The 21,344-nt window shown below is 42.7% G+C and overlaps 1 protein-coding gene across 5 annotated transcripts in view; it reads left to right on the top strand.

The window, feature by feature from the left end:
• anks1b (ankyrin repeat and sterile alpha motif domain containing 1B) overlaps positions 1-21,344 on the top strand; it is a 235,720-nt gene that overhangs the window by 32,916 nt on the left and 181,460 nt on the right. The window contains exon 1 of one of the 5 annotated variants that reach the window (XM_030045585.1): positions 17,959-17,986. The exons of 3 other annotated variants lie outside the window; for them this stretch is intronic. In XM_030045585.1, the coding sequence (XP_029901445.1) occupies positions 17,973-17,986 (14 nt within the window). In that variant the 5' untranslated portion in view covers positions 17,959-17,972. Of the gene's footprint in view, positions 1-17,958; positions 17,987-20,784; positions 20,803-21,344 lie in introns of those variants that run through there. One more of the 5 variants, XM_030045586.1, reaches the window with a different exon arrangement.

Raw genomic sequence — 21,344 nt, forward strand, 5'->3', positions numbered from 1 at the left:
GGTTGTATTCAGACAGAGAAAAAAAGGAGAATGTGCAGGAGTTGATGCACTGAAGATGCATTGAAGATCCAGTCACTTAACCCATCTGGAGTCACATCTGGCCACATCCGCGCTCATCCACAAATTCACATGTAACAACCGAGGAACTGGATAGAAACGGCACCAACAGAGACGTGTTCACAAATCAAAGCAGGTGGCCGGCAGATCGTACAGGAACAAACTTATCAACCTTGAAGATCAGATTTGAGAAACAAATTGGATTTGGCTGCTGTCTGGGCGCAGAGGAAGCGCAGTCCATTGAAAACAAATGTGAAGAGATAGAGATGTCGATACAAGTTATAAGTTGAGGATGTCGCTTACCACGGGAGAAAACAGTACCACTTAACAATTAGCTATGTTGACTCCTTAATCTCAAGGAAAAGACATTTGTCAAGAGTAAACAAGGTTTGAGTTTCATCTTGTCGTGGTGGGCAAATAACTCCAGAGTGGCCGGAGGTGGCGTTCCCAGACCTCTGCTGTTACCTAAATTAGTGTCCTCTTATACTTCAGTACTCACTCAAAATTCATTGGCATCCTTGACATAACCTAAAATGTGCATTTTTCAAAGTGTATATAGTATATAATTAGAGCTCTGTATGAATACATTGCAATGTATAAAGGATTGAATATGGAAAATAGCTGATGTTAATACAGTGACATCACGTCAGGTGTGGCTGCACTGAACTCTGGGAGGCCAGGTGACACTCCTGTCATCCAGAGATGTTTCCAGTTCTTTGAGAATTACCCGCTCCAGTCAGAGATCAGTGTCACTCAGTCTTTGTTTGGTAAGCAGTACAGCGACTGTGGATGCACGCTGTCCCAGATGAGGATCTCTGTGGGAGTTTCCCATGCTGCTCCTCTCCTCTCTAAGTCTACCAGACCGACAGGGCCTTTCCCACGCTGCTGTCGCCTCAGACTGTGTGTGTGTGTGTGTCTGTGTGTGATAGAGAGAGAGAGAGAGAAAGGGGAAAGACTGCATATTTCAGATGCCATGAATTGATGAAAATTGGGAAAATGTGTGTTACATTTCCAAAGCTTAGTAAGGGACTGTGTTTTTTTCTGTTGTTGTGTTTTTTGTTTTTTTTTCTATGCACACACTGTTGATTTTCACTGCCTGCGCCTGTATTTGTGCCTGCTTTGGGATGTCGTCTGGAGTGTTTGCCACAAGAGTGCATTAAACACTGCAACAGTCAGCTTTACTCATAGTGTTTCATAAAAACCTTTTAGGACTTGTACAAGTCTCCTCTTACCAGCTCTTAGCAAAGCAGAGGGACAGATAATGGCATAATTCATGCAGCAGTGTGACTCTCCCTGTTCCCTGTCTTTCTCGTTCACACATTTTCAGGCACACACACACACACACAGTCATTATGTATGAGGTTATAGGTTTTGTAGCGTGTAGCAGTGCTTTGATTTTGTGTGGGCGCTGTCCTGTTTTGTCCTTAATAACCATAGAATTGACCCATTTGGGTCATTAAATGTGTTGCTTACGGGCTCTGGGCGATCAATATTTCACTGGATACATTTCAGTGCATTTCGCTGCGTATACAGTGGCCTTTTTATAGTGCAGCTTGGCCATGTATTTATAGCATGTGTAAAACTGCAGGGCTGTTTGCATATGTAATTACACAGCACACTTGCAATGTGTGTGTGCTCTGCAGGCCTGTCTCCATCCTCTCTCCATGTGGCTCACCATAGATTTATATGTTGGTCTGTAATTGGCCCTTGTTTGTCCACACCTCTTTTCAGAGGACGACTTCTCCATCTAAGTGAGGGGATTTGTAATGATGGAGCAGGCGGGCTGAGTGTGCGTTGTGTGCGTATGTGTGTTTACTTGTCTCTGTGTGTGTGTGCGTACATTTGTGCACATGCTCGTGGCTGTGCGCATGTCAGTGTGAGACCGAGAAGCCATCATTATGACTGGGTTCTGTCCTTGTTTTTCTCTTTAAACACCCCGTGCTCTCAAAATTGCACAGAGCTGCGTTCCACCATTATGTCTCAGACGGATTAGAGGCAGCTCCGTGTGAATCAGGGCAGAACCATTTGTTACCTCTGTACTCAGCGTGTCACTTTTTATGCATTTGCAGGTGTGTTGTAGCTCGGCAAAGCTGCGTAAAACTGCGTGGCGCTTTGTTTCCTTCGCGAGGCACTACACACCACAACACACCTGTGGCTTCTGATGTAGCTCCTGCACAACAACACCTATAACACCTTTTTCCCCCCCTTCCTTTGTGGGTCCAGTGCTGGAAAAAGCCTCTCCTCTCATTGTAACCTAATACCATTCATATGATTTCACATGGCACCCGCTGAGCAGGGCCTGAAAGCAGCTTTATGCAACACAGTCACAGCAATGTAATCAGATGTGTGGCTCTAGAGTCATCTTGTTGTGTATGAGGACCAATTGTACCTTAGCTCTGCTTATTACCTGCTGAATGGCCCGAGGCACAATGCGGATTCACAGATGGAACTGCACGCCACCCTCCCTTTCTGTGTGTGTGTGTGTGTGTGTGTGTGTGTGTGTGTGTGTGTTCAAGGACAAAGTGGCAAGAGCAGAGCTTGGCTGTTGCTCAAATAGGTGCAAGAAATTATACAAGGCAGTGTGCAAGGCATAGCATGGCCCCTTTGGCCTCCATCATGTATGTCAGATAGCGGGACAGTGAGGGCTGCAGTGGGCTGTGTGAGGTCAAAGCAAGGCAAATTGAAGAACTTGGTTTTCACATGATTTTTTTTTTTTTTTTTAAAGGGAAAGTTCACCCAGTTTGAAATATGTGATATTATTTCACTTCTTATGCGGTATGCAGGGCAGTGGTGCTGCTCTCCTCCTCTCATCTCTTATTGTGCTGGATGCCTGCTCGAGGGCCCCAGTGCTCACTATTAGCCTCCTGCTGTGGTTTAGATATCCCCCTAGTTAGCTGTCTTTAAAAATAACCACCTAAACTAACCAAGTGCACAAGTGAAAAATCTTTAATTCTAATTTGGCTATGTTTTGATGTGTTAAATATACAAATAAAGATAAAATAAAAATTAAGATAAATAGCGATAGAATAAAGATAAAAAATTATTCCCTGTTGGGCATTCAGCCTCCAGCATAAAAGCATGAAAATTTAAATGCCCAGAAATATTTTTTAATTAATTCATTTGCTTTTAATCATTAAATCCAGTAAAGTCAAGATATTTGATGTCATAATAATAATAAAGGGCGGCACGGTGGTGCAGTGATTAGCACTGTCGCCTCACAGTGAGAAGGTCCTGGGTTCGATTCCCACCCAGGGTCCTTTGTGTGTGGAGTTTGAATGTTCTCCCTGTGTCTGCGTGGGTTTCCCCCGGGCACTCCGGTTTCCTCCCACCGTCCAAAGACATGCAGGTTAGGTGGATTGGAGAAGCTAAATTGCCCCTAGGTATGACTGTGTGTGTGAATGTCAGTGTTTGTCTGTCTGCCCTGCGATGGACTGGCGACCTGTCCATGGTGTTTCACTGCCTTGCGCCCTATGAGCGCTGGGATAGGCTCCAGCACCCCCCTGCGACCCTAGTGAGGATAAGTGGTTTAGAAGATGAATAATAATAAAAAATGCCATCATATTATTTTAACTATAGAAGCTACACACAGGACACAGACTCCATAGGAACCTGCAGGACACTGATAACGTTATTGGCTCTGATGATTAAATGCCAAAGATTTGGTTTAAGACACTTGGTCTTGGTTTCTGTTTATTTGAACGTAACACCTCAGAACAGACACAGCCACAATGTGAGTCATTTTAGCAAAAAGATCATGTGTGTGCACTCGGTAATCATATGTGCATTTTCTTAATTGTCAGCAACAGTAAAACTGCAGTTAGGTGTTTATTTTTAATGAAAGCTATGGGGATTTCTGAACTGTGGCATGGCTACTGCATCACATACCACTTAGGGGGTAAGTGAAGTAATATCAAATGTTTCAACGTGGCCTTTAATGTGTACAAACGACCTCTCTCTCTCCATGTGAACGAACAGGGGAAATACACCAGACACGATCGCAAAGTGTCATGAAGGTAGGATGGAGTGTTTTTATTTATTTATTTATTTATTTTTTACCTGCTATACCAAATTTGTGCTTCTTGAGATTTCAAGGAGGCAACTTTGGTAAGGTACAGCATTTGCCACATAACCTATTGACCTGTCTACATGTGTACTGTATTAACTGGTACTTAATTAATTAACTAGATACACTAGATCCATAAATAATTAGATACACATTGATTTGATTGATTTTATTTTAATGTGCAATTAAAAAAAACACATGGTTGCCTCACATTGCCTCGCATACAATCATTTTTAAACAGATTGTACTGTAGCTGCACGTAGAGACAGCAAAAGTGGATCAACTGTGTGAAAGTGGAGACTAGCAGCGTGATCTCTGAGCGGTGTGTGCGCCGCTTCCATGGTTGGATTGTAACGGACGCGTTCTGCTGCAGCAAACGCCTCGTCGTGCCTGGTGAGGAGGAAGAAAACTAAAGTCTGTAAACGTGCTGGATGTTTATTCACTGTGGGCATAATTGGTGGTAAATTAATCACCTCTAATGCAATAACCTTCCAGACTGAGTGAGTTTCTGTCTTTCCAATTGGAGTGGAGAGTGGCAATTTGTAAGCAGCCGCTCGGAGTAAACCTGTGCAGAGGACTGAACCCTTTTTTCCTGGGATTTGGAAGTAATTTTTTCTCTTCTCATTTTAGGACCTCTGTTGTGACAAACAAGCTTGCTGAACTGAGAATAAATCATAAAAAAACAATACTCATTATATTTGATTTGGCCTCCAGCGTTTTCATGGCTGGCTATAATTCAAGGAGTGCCTCTACTTGGCTGTCATCAGCACTGTTTACCCGCCCCGGCACTCATTTTAGCTCTACTTGTGGATGAAAATAGAGGAAAAAGGAGGTGTATTTGTGCTTGTATGTGAGTGTTTGAGGCTTTTGTGTATCTGTACATCTGCACCGAATAGGTGAACCCATACATATTCAGTTTCCTGGGTGACAAGGACACTTTGCAAAGCCCAAATTTTTATAACATTCAGGACAGAAAGAGGACAAGATGCAGAGGTGAGGTGAGGGATGAAACTAGTTGTTTGTTGTTGAACTAAGAGAGATGACATTTTTCAACCCTCCAGTGCACCATAAGTGAGATGCCACACACTGTATGCATGGACACACACACAAACACACACACAAGAAGAGGGGATGTCAGTCAAACGAGGAGAGCAATCCATAAAGACAGAGAGATGTTGCTCTCTGTTGCAGTTTTGCTGTGTTGTATTACACACACACACACACACAAACACACACACACTCATTTGGCAGGTTTATAGGCTCATGGAAGAGCTATTTTGATAGATCTGATAAATAGCACAGGCCAGAGAGTCTCATGTTTTAAATACCTTCTTGTGGCGGGTAATTGCATGCAGCTGTGTGTGAACACAACCGTACTTGGCGGTGCATATGAGTGCACCCATTTGTGCATTTGTTTGTGTGTGTGTGTGTTTGTGTGAGAGTGACTGGAATGGAAAAAACTTGCAAGAGACAATGCAAAATATAGTAAAAGAGGAAGAGGAAGAAAATGGAGAGAGTAAGTTAGAGAGTGAGATAGACGGAGAAAAAGACAGACAGTGAAAGATGCATTAGAAGTCAATTTGAACGATTTATCTAGATTTGCCTAGAGAAGAGGCCAGAGTGATGGGTGGACACGCTGTGTTGGCTGTGGCCTCCTCTCAGGTCGACCTGAAGAGGCCTTCAGCAGCAGGGCTGAGACAAGAATACACTCGCCCTTTGTACGACTTCACATCTTTCTCATTTTAGAAAATAATGCATCATCACACTGACATGGCCAACAAAGCACAAACAGATCAAACAAATGACTCATCATATACGCCATTACAGAGTATGAATTCCAGCATTGTGTGTGAAGACAAACCAAGTCCATATGTAGCTGTTGTATGACGGCTGTCCCGGCTTGAAGGATCGCTGTGGTTTGTCGGAGCATTGTTCGAGCATTAGGCACTACTTCTCCATCGCACAGCCCCAGCACAGTTTCCAAAGTAGGGCAAGTTAAAGCACATGTTTACTCGATGTTACAAAGCTGGTGGTTAGTGTCGATTTCACACTTGACACTGGCAGGTTTCACGCTCTTCAACAGCAGGAATACGTTGTGTCGACGCAGACGGTGTGTTGCTGACCCAGTAACGTATAGACGTAGCTGAGCGCTGACACTTGCATTGTGTTTTGACCTTCAGTTTCCCCGCGGGGATCAAAGTTTCATTTCATCTCAGACACGGTTTTGGTGACATAGTATTTCTGTAATACTGAAATTCAATACCATGATCCACAAATAATGTGTCAGAAATCAGAGCAAAAAGGCTCAGTTTTCTGCTCCTACAACAACTTTACATCTCTCAAATAGAGAAAAATGACAACAAATTTAAGGTATGCAGACAATTTCAACCGAAAGCTAACCACCTCCTCCTTTTAAAGGCTTGAAACCTTGAAAAAATCAAAAAAGCAACTGGAAAAGCAAGATTATTATTATGGTATTGAGCATGGTGATATATTACCTTTTAACTAGACATTTCTGTTATGTATCTGCTCTAATTTTGCTTGCTTACTTTTCTCTATTATGACAAAGTGACTTTTACATTTCTGTCCAGTGCAAGCCCTCCTAAGTTGTGCCAGAAAACTGTTAGTGTTGGTCGCTGATGGAAGTCGATAAAAACCACAAATGACTTAATGCCACTTTAAAGCTCTTTGCTGTTTAGCATTGCTAACGACGCTCTGATCATTTTTAATGTTTCTTGGGAGTAAGTCAAAAACAGTGTCAACACTAGAGCGAGCAGGCCCAACACTTCAAACAGTTTTCTCCGTTCTTGCATCACAGCAGTGAGAGTCCAGCCCGGTGTTATCTGAGCAGCAGCCTCAAGTGGACTTGCTCTGTGGATGCACCATGCAAAACATTTCACATATTGAACAGTATAGCAAAACATTATTGGCCAGTGAATAGTTATTCTGAATAAGTGTCATACATTTACATATTTATTGTCCCATTATCCATTTGCGTTTACAGTTGTTTCCGTTGTCCTGCTGCAACAAGCCCCTCCCACCCTGCTGCTCCACGCAGGTCAAAACAAAATGCCTTGAATATATATATATATATGTGTATTTTTATAAGTGCATTGGACTTTGGTGCGGCTGCTGTATGCTATGGCAGTTATGGGAGTCGTGTTCACCTGTGTGATGCTGCAGCAGCAGATGTGTGATCCTGCAGTCTGAGCAGTTTAAATGGGATGCGGCAGTCCTGCTGACAGGTCTATTACATTCAGAAGAGGGAAAAAAAAAAGGTGGGTGGGGGCGGGGGGGAGAGACTCGTCCGCCATGAGAAGACGCAGCTGTCCAACATACAAACACTGCATTCCTCAGTCATGCTGCAAAAATATACTCTTGACACATATTTTATTCTTATGTACTTATTTTAAGATATTTTGGATACAGTAGTGGATAAATGTTGTCTGACAGGCGCATTAGAGGAATAATGTATATCCACAGCGTGGGAAGTATTTTTTGAGTTCTGTCAAGTTTTGTGTAATTGGAAATAATATCAATAAACCAGTTCTGATGTAGATGTGAAATATTTTTCTGCAGTATGGGTGGCCTCTCTTTCTTTCTCTCACAGTCTTTTTCTCCTTCATATAGTATTGATGCTGTCGCTATGTGAAGCTTTCATCTCCAGCATTTCTAGCAGTGTTCTTTTGGTCTCTCTCTCACACACACACACACACACACACACACACACACAGACACAAGCTAAGGCATGTAAGGGAATGCACATGCATGGCCCAGAGGAGAGGCTGTTGTTGATACATCCCAAGACACTCACATGGTAGGCTGGTTGCCATGGTGAAACACACACTATAGTGACATATAAACGTGGCGGTCCTCCTGCCAGTGTGTTTCCATGCTTTGTGCAAGTAATTGTGGGCAGGTGACTTTGAATGTCTTGAATTATAGATGATATTTTTTGTCAGCAGTGTATGCATTCTTTTTGCTCCATTAAAAGAAAATGTGTCAATGAGCATATGTGTGAGTGGTCGACTTCACACTGAATTTCTCTTTGTTTATTTCACCAAAGCTCGGTGAGTGGTGCTCAGTATTTGTTTAAAATAAGAGAAAAGAGTGCAAGGGAGCGAGATGGAGATAGAAACATGGAGAAGTCTCTTAGGGTAAACCACAGCCCTCTGCCAGACCATATATAGCCATGACTCCCTGCTAGTGCCGTGATGTTGTACACACACACACACACACACACACACACACACTTTGTCACACAACAGAGCGCTGTTCAATCTCAGCATGGTTTGAAAAGTGTTTGTAATGAACAGCAGCATTGAGCAGTGTAAATGTTTGGTTTGCAACAACCCTGAGCTCTGGTCGAGGTTCTGTCTTCAGTGCATCTCTGGAAAAAGAAAAGCTTTGAAATCACTTTGGCCAATGCCTCTTCCTGCTTTTCAGCATGATGAGTTGCCCATTGATATCGTTTTATCATGATTTTCATCACGCCAGCATGGCTAATTTCCCCGTGGCATAGCGGATAATGAAGATAGACTTGGCTTGGCTGTAACTAACCTGATGAGTTGCCAGATGATATTTAGCCGGAACAGAGCAGCAAAGACTCTGCACTGCATGCTCCATATTCTGAGGAAAACAAGCTCAGTATCCAATGCTTTTGCCATGTTGAATTGACCTCAGAGCCACCGTTACGTTGATGTACACTCAACAAACGTTTAATACAGCTGGAGGATGCAAATGCCTGGCCTGATACAAATTAAACTCTAATAGGTTTTGTTCATATCTTTATGTTCAGACAGTAGCCTTGGAACAACCTTCAGCAGTGGTTGTGATTGAAGAAACAAGCTTATAATGAAGGTCGCCGACTCAAATGCTCAGTCTGCCTGTGGAGATCTGAGTGTAATAAGAACGACTAATGCTTCCTTCTCCCTCGCTCTGCAGCTCCCATGGTGCTGCTCAGTGGCCAGTGGTCGGGGCATGGCTGCTCTTTGCAGCTCCCTGCTGTGATTGTGTGTAAATGTGTTACTTTCTCAATTCACTCTATTCACACGGCAGCCATTGTGCTCTTACAAAACAACAGCATCACACTGCTGTGTCCCACGTTGAACTTCTGTTGAATGCATAATACCCACAACTGTATTGCTCTTTATCCTTTTATTCTGTATTTGCATTTCTCCCAAATGTAGGGCGCCTGACAAAACAGTATCATTCACCGCTTCCCCACTGAACAAAAACAATGGATAGTGAGAATCTGGAAAGATATTTGGCCGTTTTGCAAGGTAGACCAAGTAGTGACAAGAACAGTTCCCACACTATATAATAGAGCTCTGTTTAGATTTTGTGATGTTTTCATGCAAAACTGCTCTCCATCAGTCCACATAAACAACTACAAAGCACTCAGTAGAGCACAAACGTCCATCAACACTATGCAGCTATGAACACATGCCAGTTCCACATGTTGGATATTCACCAAAATTTAATCATGCTCACCGCTACACTGTTGTTGGCTACTTGGTGTGAAAAGTGAATCGATCTTTCTTTACAGTGTGAACAACCGCTCCACAAAGTTTCAAGATCTTGCGTGAATCCATGCAGAAGTGACATGCATTTTTGTGTGAAGCCACGCCCACTGCCACCCTCCACTTGGCCCAGTAAGTTTAATGCAAATCCATAATATATCCTACAAACAAACAAAACTAACTCTGGGTGGCAGAGGTAAAGACAGACACCATCCCAAACTTATCAGCAGTGATGTTATGTATCACATGAGTCCAATCACCAATATAACAGGCTGGCATCAATGTACATATAGTCAGTAAGTCACATGTCACACAGCTTAATATAATCCCAGCATTGCCATATGGTGTACAAAGTGATCCATAGAAGCAGAACTAGACAGCACAGCAGTTTGACATTAGTCCTGCTCATCTGGTGCTGGGTTCCAGTTTCCTTGCAGGAAGTGCACATGACCACGCTACCAAGCCATATGATCAGTGGGGTGTACCAGGATCCTGGATGTAAATTGGATCCGATAAAACCTCAAGTCTAACTTTGCAAACCCAGTAAGTGGAAGTTTCCAAACCATCTTGTGAGGATAATGCAGTAATAGTTGCTTTGTTTACAGAGGTTGAGCATCCCATCTTCAGCATGACGTAAGAGTGCAATGCAAAGAATGTAATGTGAATATGGTGAATGTATCGTACATGATACAGAGCTCAGCCGGTACAAGAAAACACCATCACATTACTCCAACACTTGGATCACTTCATTGGCTTTGCATTCAGCAGAGAATTCGCTTGAGATTCCTCCTAGTGGTTTTTTAGGCAGCACATGGTTCAGCCCGGTATATTTCTCGTTGACTATTCAAACCTCTCAGGTCTTCAGACTGTGGCTCTCTGGCTGTAGCAGGAGTGAGATGAGGAGCTGCTAAAGGTGCACTTGGTTACTGTGGAGCAGCCCTCTTTAATGCTCTGCCTGATGAGCTGCCATCTACAAAAACTGTATCTACATTTAAAGCTGAGCTCAAAAACTTCCTGGCCTTTGTTGTAGTGTGTATGTGTGTGCATAGGTATTGTGGGTATATATAGATATATGTTGTCATTTGTGTATATGTTGTTTTTTATTATTATTGTTATTATTATTATGAAAAATGAAGAGCACACTGAGTTTCTTTGTTATGAAATGTGCTCTATAAGTAAAGCTGCCATGCCTTACATTGTCTCTTTTGTGCACACCTCATTGTATATGACATTCAGTGTGTAGTGTATGCTTCCTGGAAGTAACGGCCTCGTTCAGATGTATTCAGTTCAGCCTGATGCACTAAAAGGCAGGATGTTTTATGCCCAGCTACACAGCTTTAAGTCAGTGGCTCTAACGCTCATCAATGGAGTCCTCCTCACTAGATCTATAAAAGCATCGACCATCTCACTCCACTGTATGGATTAGTTATCCCATGTAGATAGAGATCCAGAGCTGACGTTTCCTAGCCCTAATGCTACAGATCTGGGCTAAATCAATGCTGGGCCGGATGGATTTGTGGCTGGGCGTTGTTAAGTGGAGATCTAAGACTCACTGTCACTTACTTACTATGGAGGGAGAATTACCTCAGGAAGGCATACACACACACACACACACACACACACACAGATTGTTTGTAGCTCTCCAGATTGTGACTGATTGGAATAGCTGCAGTGTAAATCAATAGCAGCAGCGGTGAGGCAGACTGCGGCCGTTTTTCCACCTCCACTTCTCTCAGTTTGATTTAAGAGAACAGAGGACATCTCGATTCCCTCCCTCACTCTCTTACTCTCTTTTTTCCCCCTCTTTTTTTTCTTCTGTCTGTACGTCAGTCTCTGTCTCTGTGTCAGCCAGCTCGCCTTGCATTGGCTTTTAAAGAGACCACGCTCGGTTTCATCTTACTTCACCTTCCTGTTTCTTCCTCCCTCCCCTTATTTCTCTTTGTCTCTTATGTAACACACATATATTTCATTGCAAGCGTTTCTCTATAGCGGCCCTGCGTCTTGGGGCTTCCCCCATGTTGTGGAAAATGCATCATGTTGCCACAGTGATAAAGCAGATAATTAGCTAAGGTAACTAAATGTGGAGAAGAGCAGTCATCATGCTGACTTGTAAAGGTGACAGTTTATGTTCAAGTTGAGAAACGAGGTCAATCTTTAGGAGAGAGTCACTTGAGAGTGCCTACTTCAGGACTTTTCTTATCAAAAGTTGACTTTGGTAAAAGGTTGGAAATTAAACCTGGAGCAGTCCAGGCTCTGAGGTTTGCCAAACTTTATAGGCGTCCAGTTGAACATCAGTAAAACATCCAATCCTAGAGAGGTGGCAGGGGTGTGTTTCTTGTAAAGCCACTGTAAACCTTTTTGTCTCGTGTGAGGAGAAGTTTCAGGGAGTCAGCTCAGGACAGAGGAGGGAGGTTTCCATCTCTATTTAAGGTGGTGGGCTGGGAGACACATGGACAGATTGTTTAAGCGTCGGAAGAGAAGAGAAGGACCGCTCTGATGGGTGAGGGAGGTCTGCCGGGAAGCTGTGTGTGTATCTGGGTGTGTGTAATTATTTAAAAGTTCTGCTACTGAGACACACTCGCACGCACGCGCACACACACACACACACACACACACACACAGATCCTCATGAAGTTATCATTCTCTGTAGAGTAGGAGGTAACATAGATCTCATCTGCAGATGTACGTGGGCTGAAAATAGACTGCAGCAGCTGCTGTTTTCCGACCATATTACAAACTGTCTGTTCTATTCTATTCTATTCTATTCTATTCTATTTTATTCTATTCTACTACTTTCTTTATTCCTTTTTATTAGCCTATATTATACTAGTTTTCTCCTCTCTATTCTGTTCTGTTCTATTCTGCCTCTTTTCTCTCTCTCTCTTTTCTGTGATTTCACTCTTTTCTACTGCTTCTCTCTGTTTGATTCGGTTTTGTTTTCTTCTCTTCTCTTCTGTTTTTCTGTTCTATTCTGTTGTGTTCTGTTCTGTTGTATTAATTAACTGTAGGCTGCATTTCCCATTCAACAAGTTATTTCCCATTCAGGAAGTCACTCCAGTCAGATGTAATGTTATTGGATTGTGTGGTAATGTACTTGTTTTGTTTCACTCGTCCATCGAGAAGCAAGAGAAAGCTCATTGAGCTGAGAGCCAGTTGCTGGATTGAACTGAAAAGCACGTTCAACTGGCTGCATTGTGATCTGTGTCTCTTGTTTTGTTCTGTTCTCCTACATGTTGCAGACGGCGCTGGGATGTGATAAGAAATTTGTCATGTTAGATATATTGTCTCTTCCTTCTCTGCCTTCCTTCCTCTGCGTGTCACACCCTCTCATCCTGCTCAAGTGACATGTCAGTTCATGACAGGGGTCGAAGGTCAGGGACATTTATGTCTGGAGGTGCAATACAACAAGAAAAGCAAGAGTGTGTGGTAATTGTTGTAATAGCTGTAGTGATCGTAGAGGTTGTAGCAATAATGCAATTATTCTATTTTGCTCACAGCTGAAAATTTATTGCATATGTGTTCTGTTAGCGGCAGTTTTACATAGCATAGAATGCAATTTCAAACGTGTTTCTCCATGCATTGGTGTGCGAGCGTGTGTGTGTGTGTGTGTGCGTGTGTGTGTGCGTGTGCGTGTGTGTGTGTGTGTGTGTGTGTGCAGGCAGTACACTAATAAATTAGTCTAAAACAAATTGCAGGCATTAATCTTGGGCTCTACAGTCTGCAGAGGCACAGCCAGTCCATTCATTACTGCAGCCACTCCAGCTTAATCACACTGACCTGCATCCATATCCACCAGTGGCCCCAGAAATGTCACAACACCCCTGTACACACACCATTACACCCTGTCCCACAAACAGATAGGACATTTCAACAGGGAAACCCAAAGGGCCAAGGAGAACAGCTACAACTCTTAACTGTATCTTTGCCTTACGCTCAATATTTCCACAACAAAACATGCACGATAACGATTTGGTGATGAAAACAAACACAACGCAGACTCCTTGTGTATTTCTCGTGGCCTCCTCTCTGTCACTGACCAGTGAACCCTCAAGTGATCAATGATCAAACTCAATCAATGCACTTCCTGAATCCCAGGGGGATTGTGCAACTATTGATTACTTGTGTCTGGTTTTAATTATTGGTGACTGTGAATGAAACTGTGGGGTCAGCCGCACTGCCTGTGTGTGTGTGTGTGTGTGTGTGTGTGTGAGAGAGAGAGAGAGACCCCTCCTCCTATCAAAGCAACCCATGTATGTGTTATATTGTGGATCACAGGTCAGCGTGACCCTAAGATAAATAACGTCCTGTGATGGGAGCCGCGGCCCCCTGACCTATTGAATGTGCCAGTTGATGCTTGTTCCTTTTAGGGCGTTTCTGCCTGAGTGTGTTTACTCTGTATATTTTTCTAAAGGTACTCTGCTAGATTTCTTGTATTGAATGCATATTTCTGTGTCCTGGAGGGAGCCTCTGCGTCAAAACCACAACTTTCACCTTAATCTTCTGAAGTGCAGCTGAATCTCAGCAAATTATTGTAGTGTTTTTTTCCGTTCTGGCAGGCACTATGAGCTTGGGTTTTTGAACAGACTGTTATTTAACTTTCTCGCTCAGTTCTGTAGGAACAGCCTGCAGGATCCAGAACAAGTGGAAACTGTATTAAAAACTCTCCAGTGTCGCCTTTCCAGCTGCAGAGCTCTAGCTTTTTTCCAATTTAAAAGTCCTGCAGAAGTTGTGAAGAGGCCCGTATCGAGTTACAGAACGGTTACGGAAGGTGGGACGTGTTGGCTGCCGACTTGTTAGCTGCTGTGCACCGACTTCTTCAGAGGGCAGCCGTTCAGAAAATAAAACCTATTTTTAGATGTTTATGTTTGTAGGCAGCAGTAGGCTTGGCATGCAAATGAGATTGAATCCCATGCTGTGGGGTACTACAGCGTATTAAAATGAACAAACTTGCTAACGAGGAGTTTTGTAACGAGGAGGTGTTTGCAAAATATGCTGAAACCCACCAGGCAATTTAACAAGAATTAGATCAGCCAATTATGGATTTACAAGAAGCTGATGTTGAGAGTGAGATCTGATCAACACACCAAACTTCCAAGGTTATTGCGGGGCCACATCATATAATATAATCTCCTCTGTTGAGTAAGCTGTGGTTTTTAATTCTCATAATATGTCACTCAGTATTATGTTGTGATCCTGTACTGAAAAATAAAAAGAGGAGTTTATATTTGGATGACATGTTTGATCAGATGTTTACATACTTACTTGCATTTTGAATTTTGAACATGGTGATACCAACCAGCAAGCACAGCAAGAGACTATTTTGTGACTAGTTTGTTTCTTTTTCTCTCTCATATGAAACCTACTCTGGATTTAGCTGTTTCTCACTGCACTGCAGACAGACGTGAGCGGGCAGAGGGTGACGAATGTGAAATAAAAGTGCGATTGAGCGAGGAGGAAACACTTTATTTGTGATTGTGAATGCAGTGCAGGATTGTCTGTTCAGTATGTGCGAATGGGATTTTCCTCTTGATGGGACTGGGAATACGAGGTGAAAATGAGATCGCTGTCATGTTGGAGGGCACACGGTGGCCTGTGGGAATCCAGGCACTGTCTGGTGTGTTTGTGTGGGGGTGGGGGTGGTGCATATAGATATATACATCCATCACACATATATGTTGAACATAGTATGTGTAACTTATGTTTGTGCATATGTGAAAACCACAAGGTTGTATGGTAAACTGGGGAGGACGTATGTATCTGTGTATGTTAGACATATAGAAATGTAAGACTGTTTGTCCATATATGAAAAGGAGGCAAATTTCATATATGGACACTCAGTATGAACATACATTATAGCACATATGCAAATCAACTACATCTACATCTGTTACATTTCCATGTGGGGGATGGAAGGGTTCTGCTTTGTTTATAGATGAATGTATGTGCATATAGTGTGTGTGTGTGTGTGTGTGTGTGTGTGTGTGTGTGTGTGCTTTAGGCACATTACAACATGAGCATCCTTTTGAAGTGCCTCGCCATACATGAGCATACAAACTCAGTTGTGTCTTTGAAGTAGTCAGTCTCCCGCTCTTCTCTCACTCTCTCTCTCTTTTGCAGTCCATTCACACACGCCGTCAGTTTCAAAATATACACACATTTGTGGTTCTCTTATAGATTATTTTTGCACTAAGACACCAAACCAAAGCTGAGAAAGAGACGGAGACTCCTTATGGGAATATCAGCAGCATGTACTGTAGATTCTAGGCATGTTAGACCAGCAGGTGGCTTACAGAGTTTTACATAATGTTGCGGAGCACACACTCACACACATGCACATGCACTTGCAAACACACACACACATCGGCAACACCCTTCAGTAGAGTGGACTAATTAATTCTCAGGACGGGCTTCCCTGCTCCTTCAGCAGAGAGACAGAATTAGACGTGAATCACAGAGTGAAAGCCTGGAGGTCCTACAGCAAAGAGCAGCACCTTCACAGAGAGGGAGAGAGAGAGAGAAAGTGAGAGAGGGATAGAGGGAGAGAGAGTGTGAGAGAGAAAGAGAGACATAGATCCTCATTTCTCTGTGCACAAATGTAATTGGCCTTTTGAGGGTCTCCATGCTCCTTGCACTGTAATTGTCTCTGGGGTTGAGCTGATCTCACCTATGACACCCACACATGCAATATTCTCTCTCTCTCTCTCTCTCTCTCTCTCTCTCTCTCTCTCTCTCTCTCTCTCTCTCTCTCTCTCTCTCTCACTCACACACACACACACACACACACACACACACCCACACTCACCTCAACCACACTCACACTTCACATACCTGCTAATGGTATGTGTGTGTAAAGCACCATCTCATGCCCTGAAGTAGCATGGGGAATGAACTGCCCCTGAATTCAATATAAGCTGACATGAAAAGCTCTCTCTCTCTCTCTCTCTCTCTCTCTCTGTGTGTGTGTGTGTGTGTGTGTGTGTGTGTGTGTGTGTGTTTTCTGTCAGCCTGTAGGTGATATTAGATAGTTTGCTCTCAAAGGTGCCAGGGTAATCAATAGGTATCTTAGGTATCTCTTCTACCTCTTGCTCAAAACAGGAAATGAGGCAACAGCAACTCGCTGCCTCCTCTTATCAGCTGCGATGGCGAACACACCTCTCCTGATATTGGTTCCCTTTTTTGATTTCCCGTCAAGTTATTGTGTTCTTGAGTTTGCCGTATACCTTTCAGCATTTGATTTTCATTTTATGAAGTGCCATAGATTTCAACAGGCTTTCGGAATCAGTCGACTTTAAAAAAAAAAAAAAAAAAAAAAAAAAAAAAAAAAGTGTAAAAAGCGCCCAGGACTACAAAGGTTTCCTCAGTTTCCTTGGAAGACAATGCTGTCCTTTGATGTAACCTGAACTCTCCTGCAACATGATGCCTGCTTTAATATCCAGCTGGAAATGAAGGCTTTTGTTCCCAAACGTCATATGAGAAAGTCTGAGTTTGCATCTACAGTAGGATATCCACCATTTGATAGACATTAAGCTTTTAGAGTGACTGTTAGCAAACCCCCTCTCATCAGTCAGGGAGTAATTTAAGGCCTTATTTGATGAAGTGACAACACTTTTACAGTCTGTCTCTCAATTATTTTTGAGATGTCAAATGATGAACTTCAGGTAATTACTGTCTTTCCAAGTACATTGCACTTAAAATAGATCTCTTTGTCTTCAGAAACATTGTTTCCTGTGGTTTATTGATCAATATTTCAAAAGGAGATGGTTTTCATCCTCTAAACGCTCGTCTTTGTTAAGCACAGATCTTCAGTTAGCCTCATTTAGCTTCAGTGCATGCAGCCGACTTCCTCCAAGAAAAGTAAAAATAATCCTTCACCGCCACATATTTAGAAGATTAAGAATAACATTTTTTCCTATTACTTTCTCGTCCCGGTCACAGTGTTTGGTTTTGTAAAGCCAGCTGCTGTCTTCAGGTTGAGTGTATCCATTCGGGCTTGCAGCCAGAGACTCGATGATGTAGGTGAATGTGTTTCAGTCGGACTAAAGGTTAGCTGCTCCCTTGTCGCTGCAGCAGCCAGACTGCACCTCGTAGCCTGTCAGTCTCACCACCAGCTGATTACAGCTGCCAGTACAGCTCTTCCACAGCAGCCATTTTGACGGGAGGAGCAGGTAAACACAGGTGCTGCTAATGAGATGAATGAAGGTTGTGTTCCAGTTGAGCGTCGCGGAGCCTCTCCAGCCAGTCAGCAGGAGGCCGGCTCTTCATTAATGTCACCAGTGACACCTGTGTTCACCTGCCACTCACGTCAAAATGGCTGAGCTGATGCCACACTCATGTCATATGCACTGTGAGTACCATCTTCAGACTTGTAAATAGCGTTCACTTCAACATCTGACAGGTAATTCCATTAGGATTCAGTGAATTTTTCTGAAAGCTCTGATGTATTTCCAACTTGGAGATACATAATGCCTAAATATCTGGAAGAAGTCGACTATTAAATGTAAATAAAGTCAAATTTAATTCTACTTTTATGATGCACATTTCTCCGACAAAAATGAGAAATGGGCATATTTTGTCAAATTCAAGTTTTAACAGTGTTAGCTTTGGATGTAGGCTTGAAGAACTGGAACATCAGCTTACCTCGTTCAGTGAATTCACGTTCCAGTTGCTGTGACATCTTGCAAGTCGTATTAGTGGCAGTCCTCCTGACCTTTACCTTCCTTCCTGTATGAGGTGATGAACCTGACATCTGATCACACCAACCTCTGTGTGTGTGCATCAAGCAGTTAGGCCCAAACAAAAACCCACAGGATGATAATAATCAGTCAAAACTAAAGGATTTTCACAGTTTTTCATCTTTGGGTAGGTTGGATGAGGTGCCCACGACGTAAAAATTTTGCAGGGTGCCTCGCCTATAAATGGGTGAAACGCTCTGCACAAATCAGTTGTGGAGTAGTCGTTGTTGTTGCTGTTGTTGTTGTAGGTTTGGAGGATTTTTTTTCCTTGTCTCATTGTGTTAAGAAGTGGTGTTGTGCTTGAAGGTTAATGAACAACAATATTCATTTGGTGGTCATCATCATAAGGCAAACAACCATTAATACAAAGAAAAATCAATTAAGCTTACAGAAGAGCATTAATTTGTTTGTTTAGTGCCTTTAAAACACCTTGTCTTTTATGTACCCTGCCTTACTTTGGCTTCATAATGTGAAGTAGAGCTTTACATTTTGCCAGCCTAAAAGGTGGATACGTTTCCGACATACCAAAGGCAGGAAAACAGTTAAAGTGGGTTTCTCCTCCAGACTTGTGGTGTTACATAAAAACAACAGCAGTTATTCTCTCTTGTGTCTTATATTTTCTATGATGTCGGCGTGTTTTCAGTGTCCCAGGCTGTTGTGCAGTGATTTAAAGGCATGGGGAAACTCTGTGACTGTAGCTGAGCAACAGTTCAAACAGAGGCCAGCGGTTTTCTCTGCCTGCTGGGCGACCTTTCTCGACCTTTGACCTCTTTACCTTTTCAGCTCTTTAATGAGAAAAGTGACGCTGGGATAATGGGAGTTAGGCGAGGGATAAGAAGAAGGGAAGCAGGCGGCGGTGAGGGGGAGAGAGAAAGATGAGAGGAGGAAACATTTTGAGCAGGAGATGGAAAGAAGAAAGAGAGAGGATGTTAGGAGGAGAATGCTCGCTGCAGACACCTAGAAAAGCAAAAGTAGCTGTTAAATTAGGAGGTGAATGTTAAACACACACACACACACACACACACACATTAATAGGAGCTGACTGGAATGTCTGAAAGTGTGAAGGGTGAAAAGTTAATGAAAGCCACACACACACACACACACACACACACACACACAGTAAGTAGAAGTTCAATGTGGATGTGAGGATGAGGAAGATGCACAGACTCTCTCTCTCTCTCTCTCTCTCTCTCACACACACACACACACACACACACACACACACACACACACACAGATACACACATAGACACAAGACAGCAGTTCAACCGAGAGCCGAGCTTTGCGTTGCTGCAGCTCCTGAGGTTAATTGGGTAGGACGTCGTCTGCATATTTGAGTAATCTGCAGCATTCCTTCAGCACCACCTCTCCTCCATTATCTAATCTCATGTTGCCCACTAATTCAATTTCAACTCTGCTGGCCAGCTTTATGCTGCGACTGATAGCACAGAAACAATAGAGAACCGATGTGGCACCGAACTGAGTTTGGGAAGTGAATGGCAGGTCACAGCAGAGTAGAACAGGACAGCTGTGATAAGAAAACGAGTCGTGCCAGGAAACTGATTCACTGAGTTCAAGTCAGCTGTTATCCAGTGAGGAGTGTTTCTAAAAAAATGCAGTGTGTTTGTGTTAGTGCCTTTTAGGCGACCTGTGGCTGCAGCAGGCCACCTGCAGCAGACAGAATAAAATGCAAGGCAGGGACTGTTTAACTGTTGCAGGCAGGGGTGTTGCGCAACACTGGTATTGATGATAACAGTGATATGAAAAAAAAAGAAAGAAATATTGATAGCATGTTAATAATATGCATATAGCAATGTATAAATAATGCAGTGCCTGTTTTTAAAAAAATTGTCTCTTTATGTTCTTGCTTTGTCTCTGTCCCCCAACACCAGGATGCAAAGTACAGGGGAGCCAGGGAGACTCCGCTCCCTTTAATAAAACATGAGCTCCCCGAAAAACATGATTTGAGAAATTTTGGGTCTCTAACATCGATTGACGATATGCAGGTGTTTTCTTCCATATAGACCTTGGAGACAGCTGCCTTTCTTTTGTGCCCCGGCACAATGAAACACATTTTTTGTGCTCATAGTAATAACCAGCGTTCTGTACAGTAGTTTTTTAATCTGACTGCAGTACCGGCAGAATCCACTGTGGCGCTATACCTTAATCAGCACAATTCTCCCAGAAAGGCACTACCAAAGAAGAAGAAGAGCTGTGGGTTTGTGCTTGTCTAATCACCTGGCCAGGTGGACCTGCAGCAGTGGTTGAAGGGCTGCTCCTCACAAGTGAAGCGCCATTTCTTTTGTCTACTGAGTCACATGACATGATCGAGTTCCCAGGCTTTCCAAGTCACAGAGAAGGGCGTTTTTAAACTTTGCAAAAACAGATTTTCTTTTTCCAAGAGACTTGGAGAGACTGAAGACGACAGGTGAAACATGACGACACAACATGTTGGAATAAGTGAAGTGGATTCACATTTCATGTTACAGTGTGAGGTAGTCACTGCACAGGTGGAGATACACTGGAGGGAGATACAGCTGGACTGTATAGAGCATGACTGACCTTATTGTTATTATGTTACTTTATAGGCATGCTGCAAGAAGAAAATGCGTTGTCACAATTTCCAGTATGTAAATTTTAATATGAAACTGCCTAGAATTCACAGACATTTTTCCCTAGACCCAACTGAGTTACCATAGAAATATTACAGAAATATTACAGGCGATAGTGTGGCAGTTCATTTGTTAAAAAAAAAAGAGTCAAAACACACATTAAACAAAGTTAAAGATGTATTGGACTGATAACATTATTATAATTAGTAGTAGTATCATTATTGTATTTTCCCAAAAAATTCTATGAATATGATTATCATGAATTATTTTTGCTGTGATCATCATGTAATGAAGATCTGACATCGTGACAGCCCTAGTTGCACCTATTATATATTTTACACCTGTAGTGGGACAAAGG

This window comes from Myripristis murdjan, chromosome 23, assembly GCF_902150065.1.
Source record: "Myripristis murdjan chromosome 23, fMyrMur1.1, whole genome shotgun sequence".
NCBI lineage: Eukaryota > Metazoa > Chordata > Actinopteri > Holocentriformes > Holocentridae > Myripristis > Myripristis murdjan.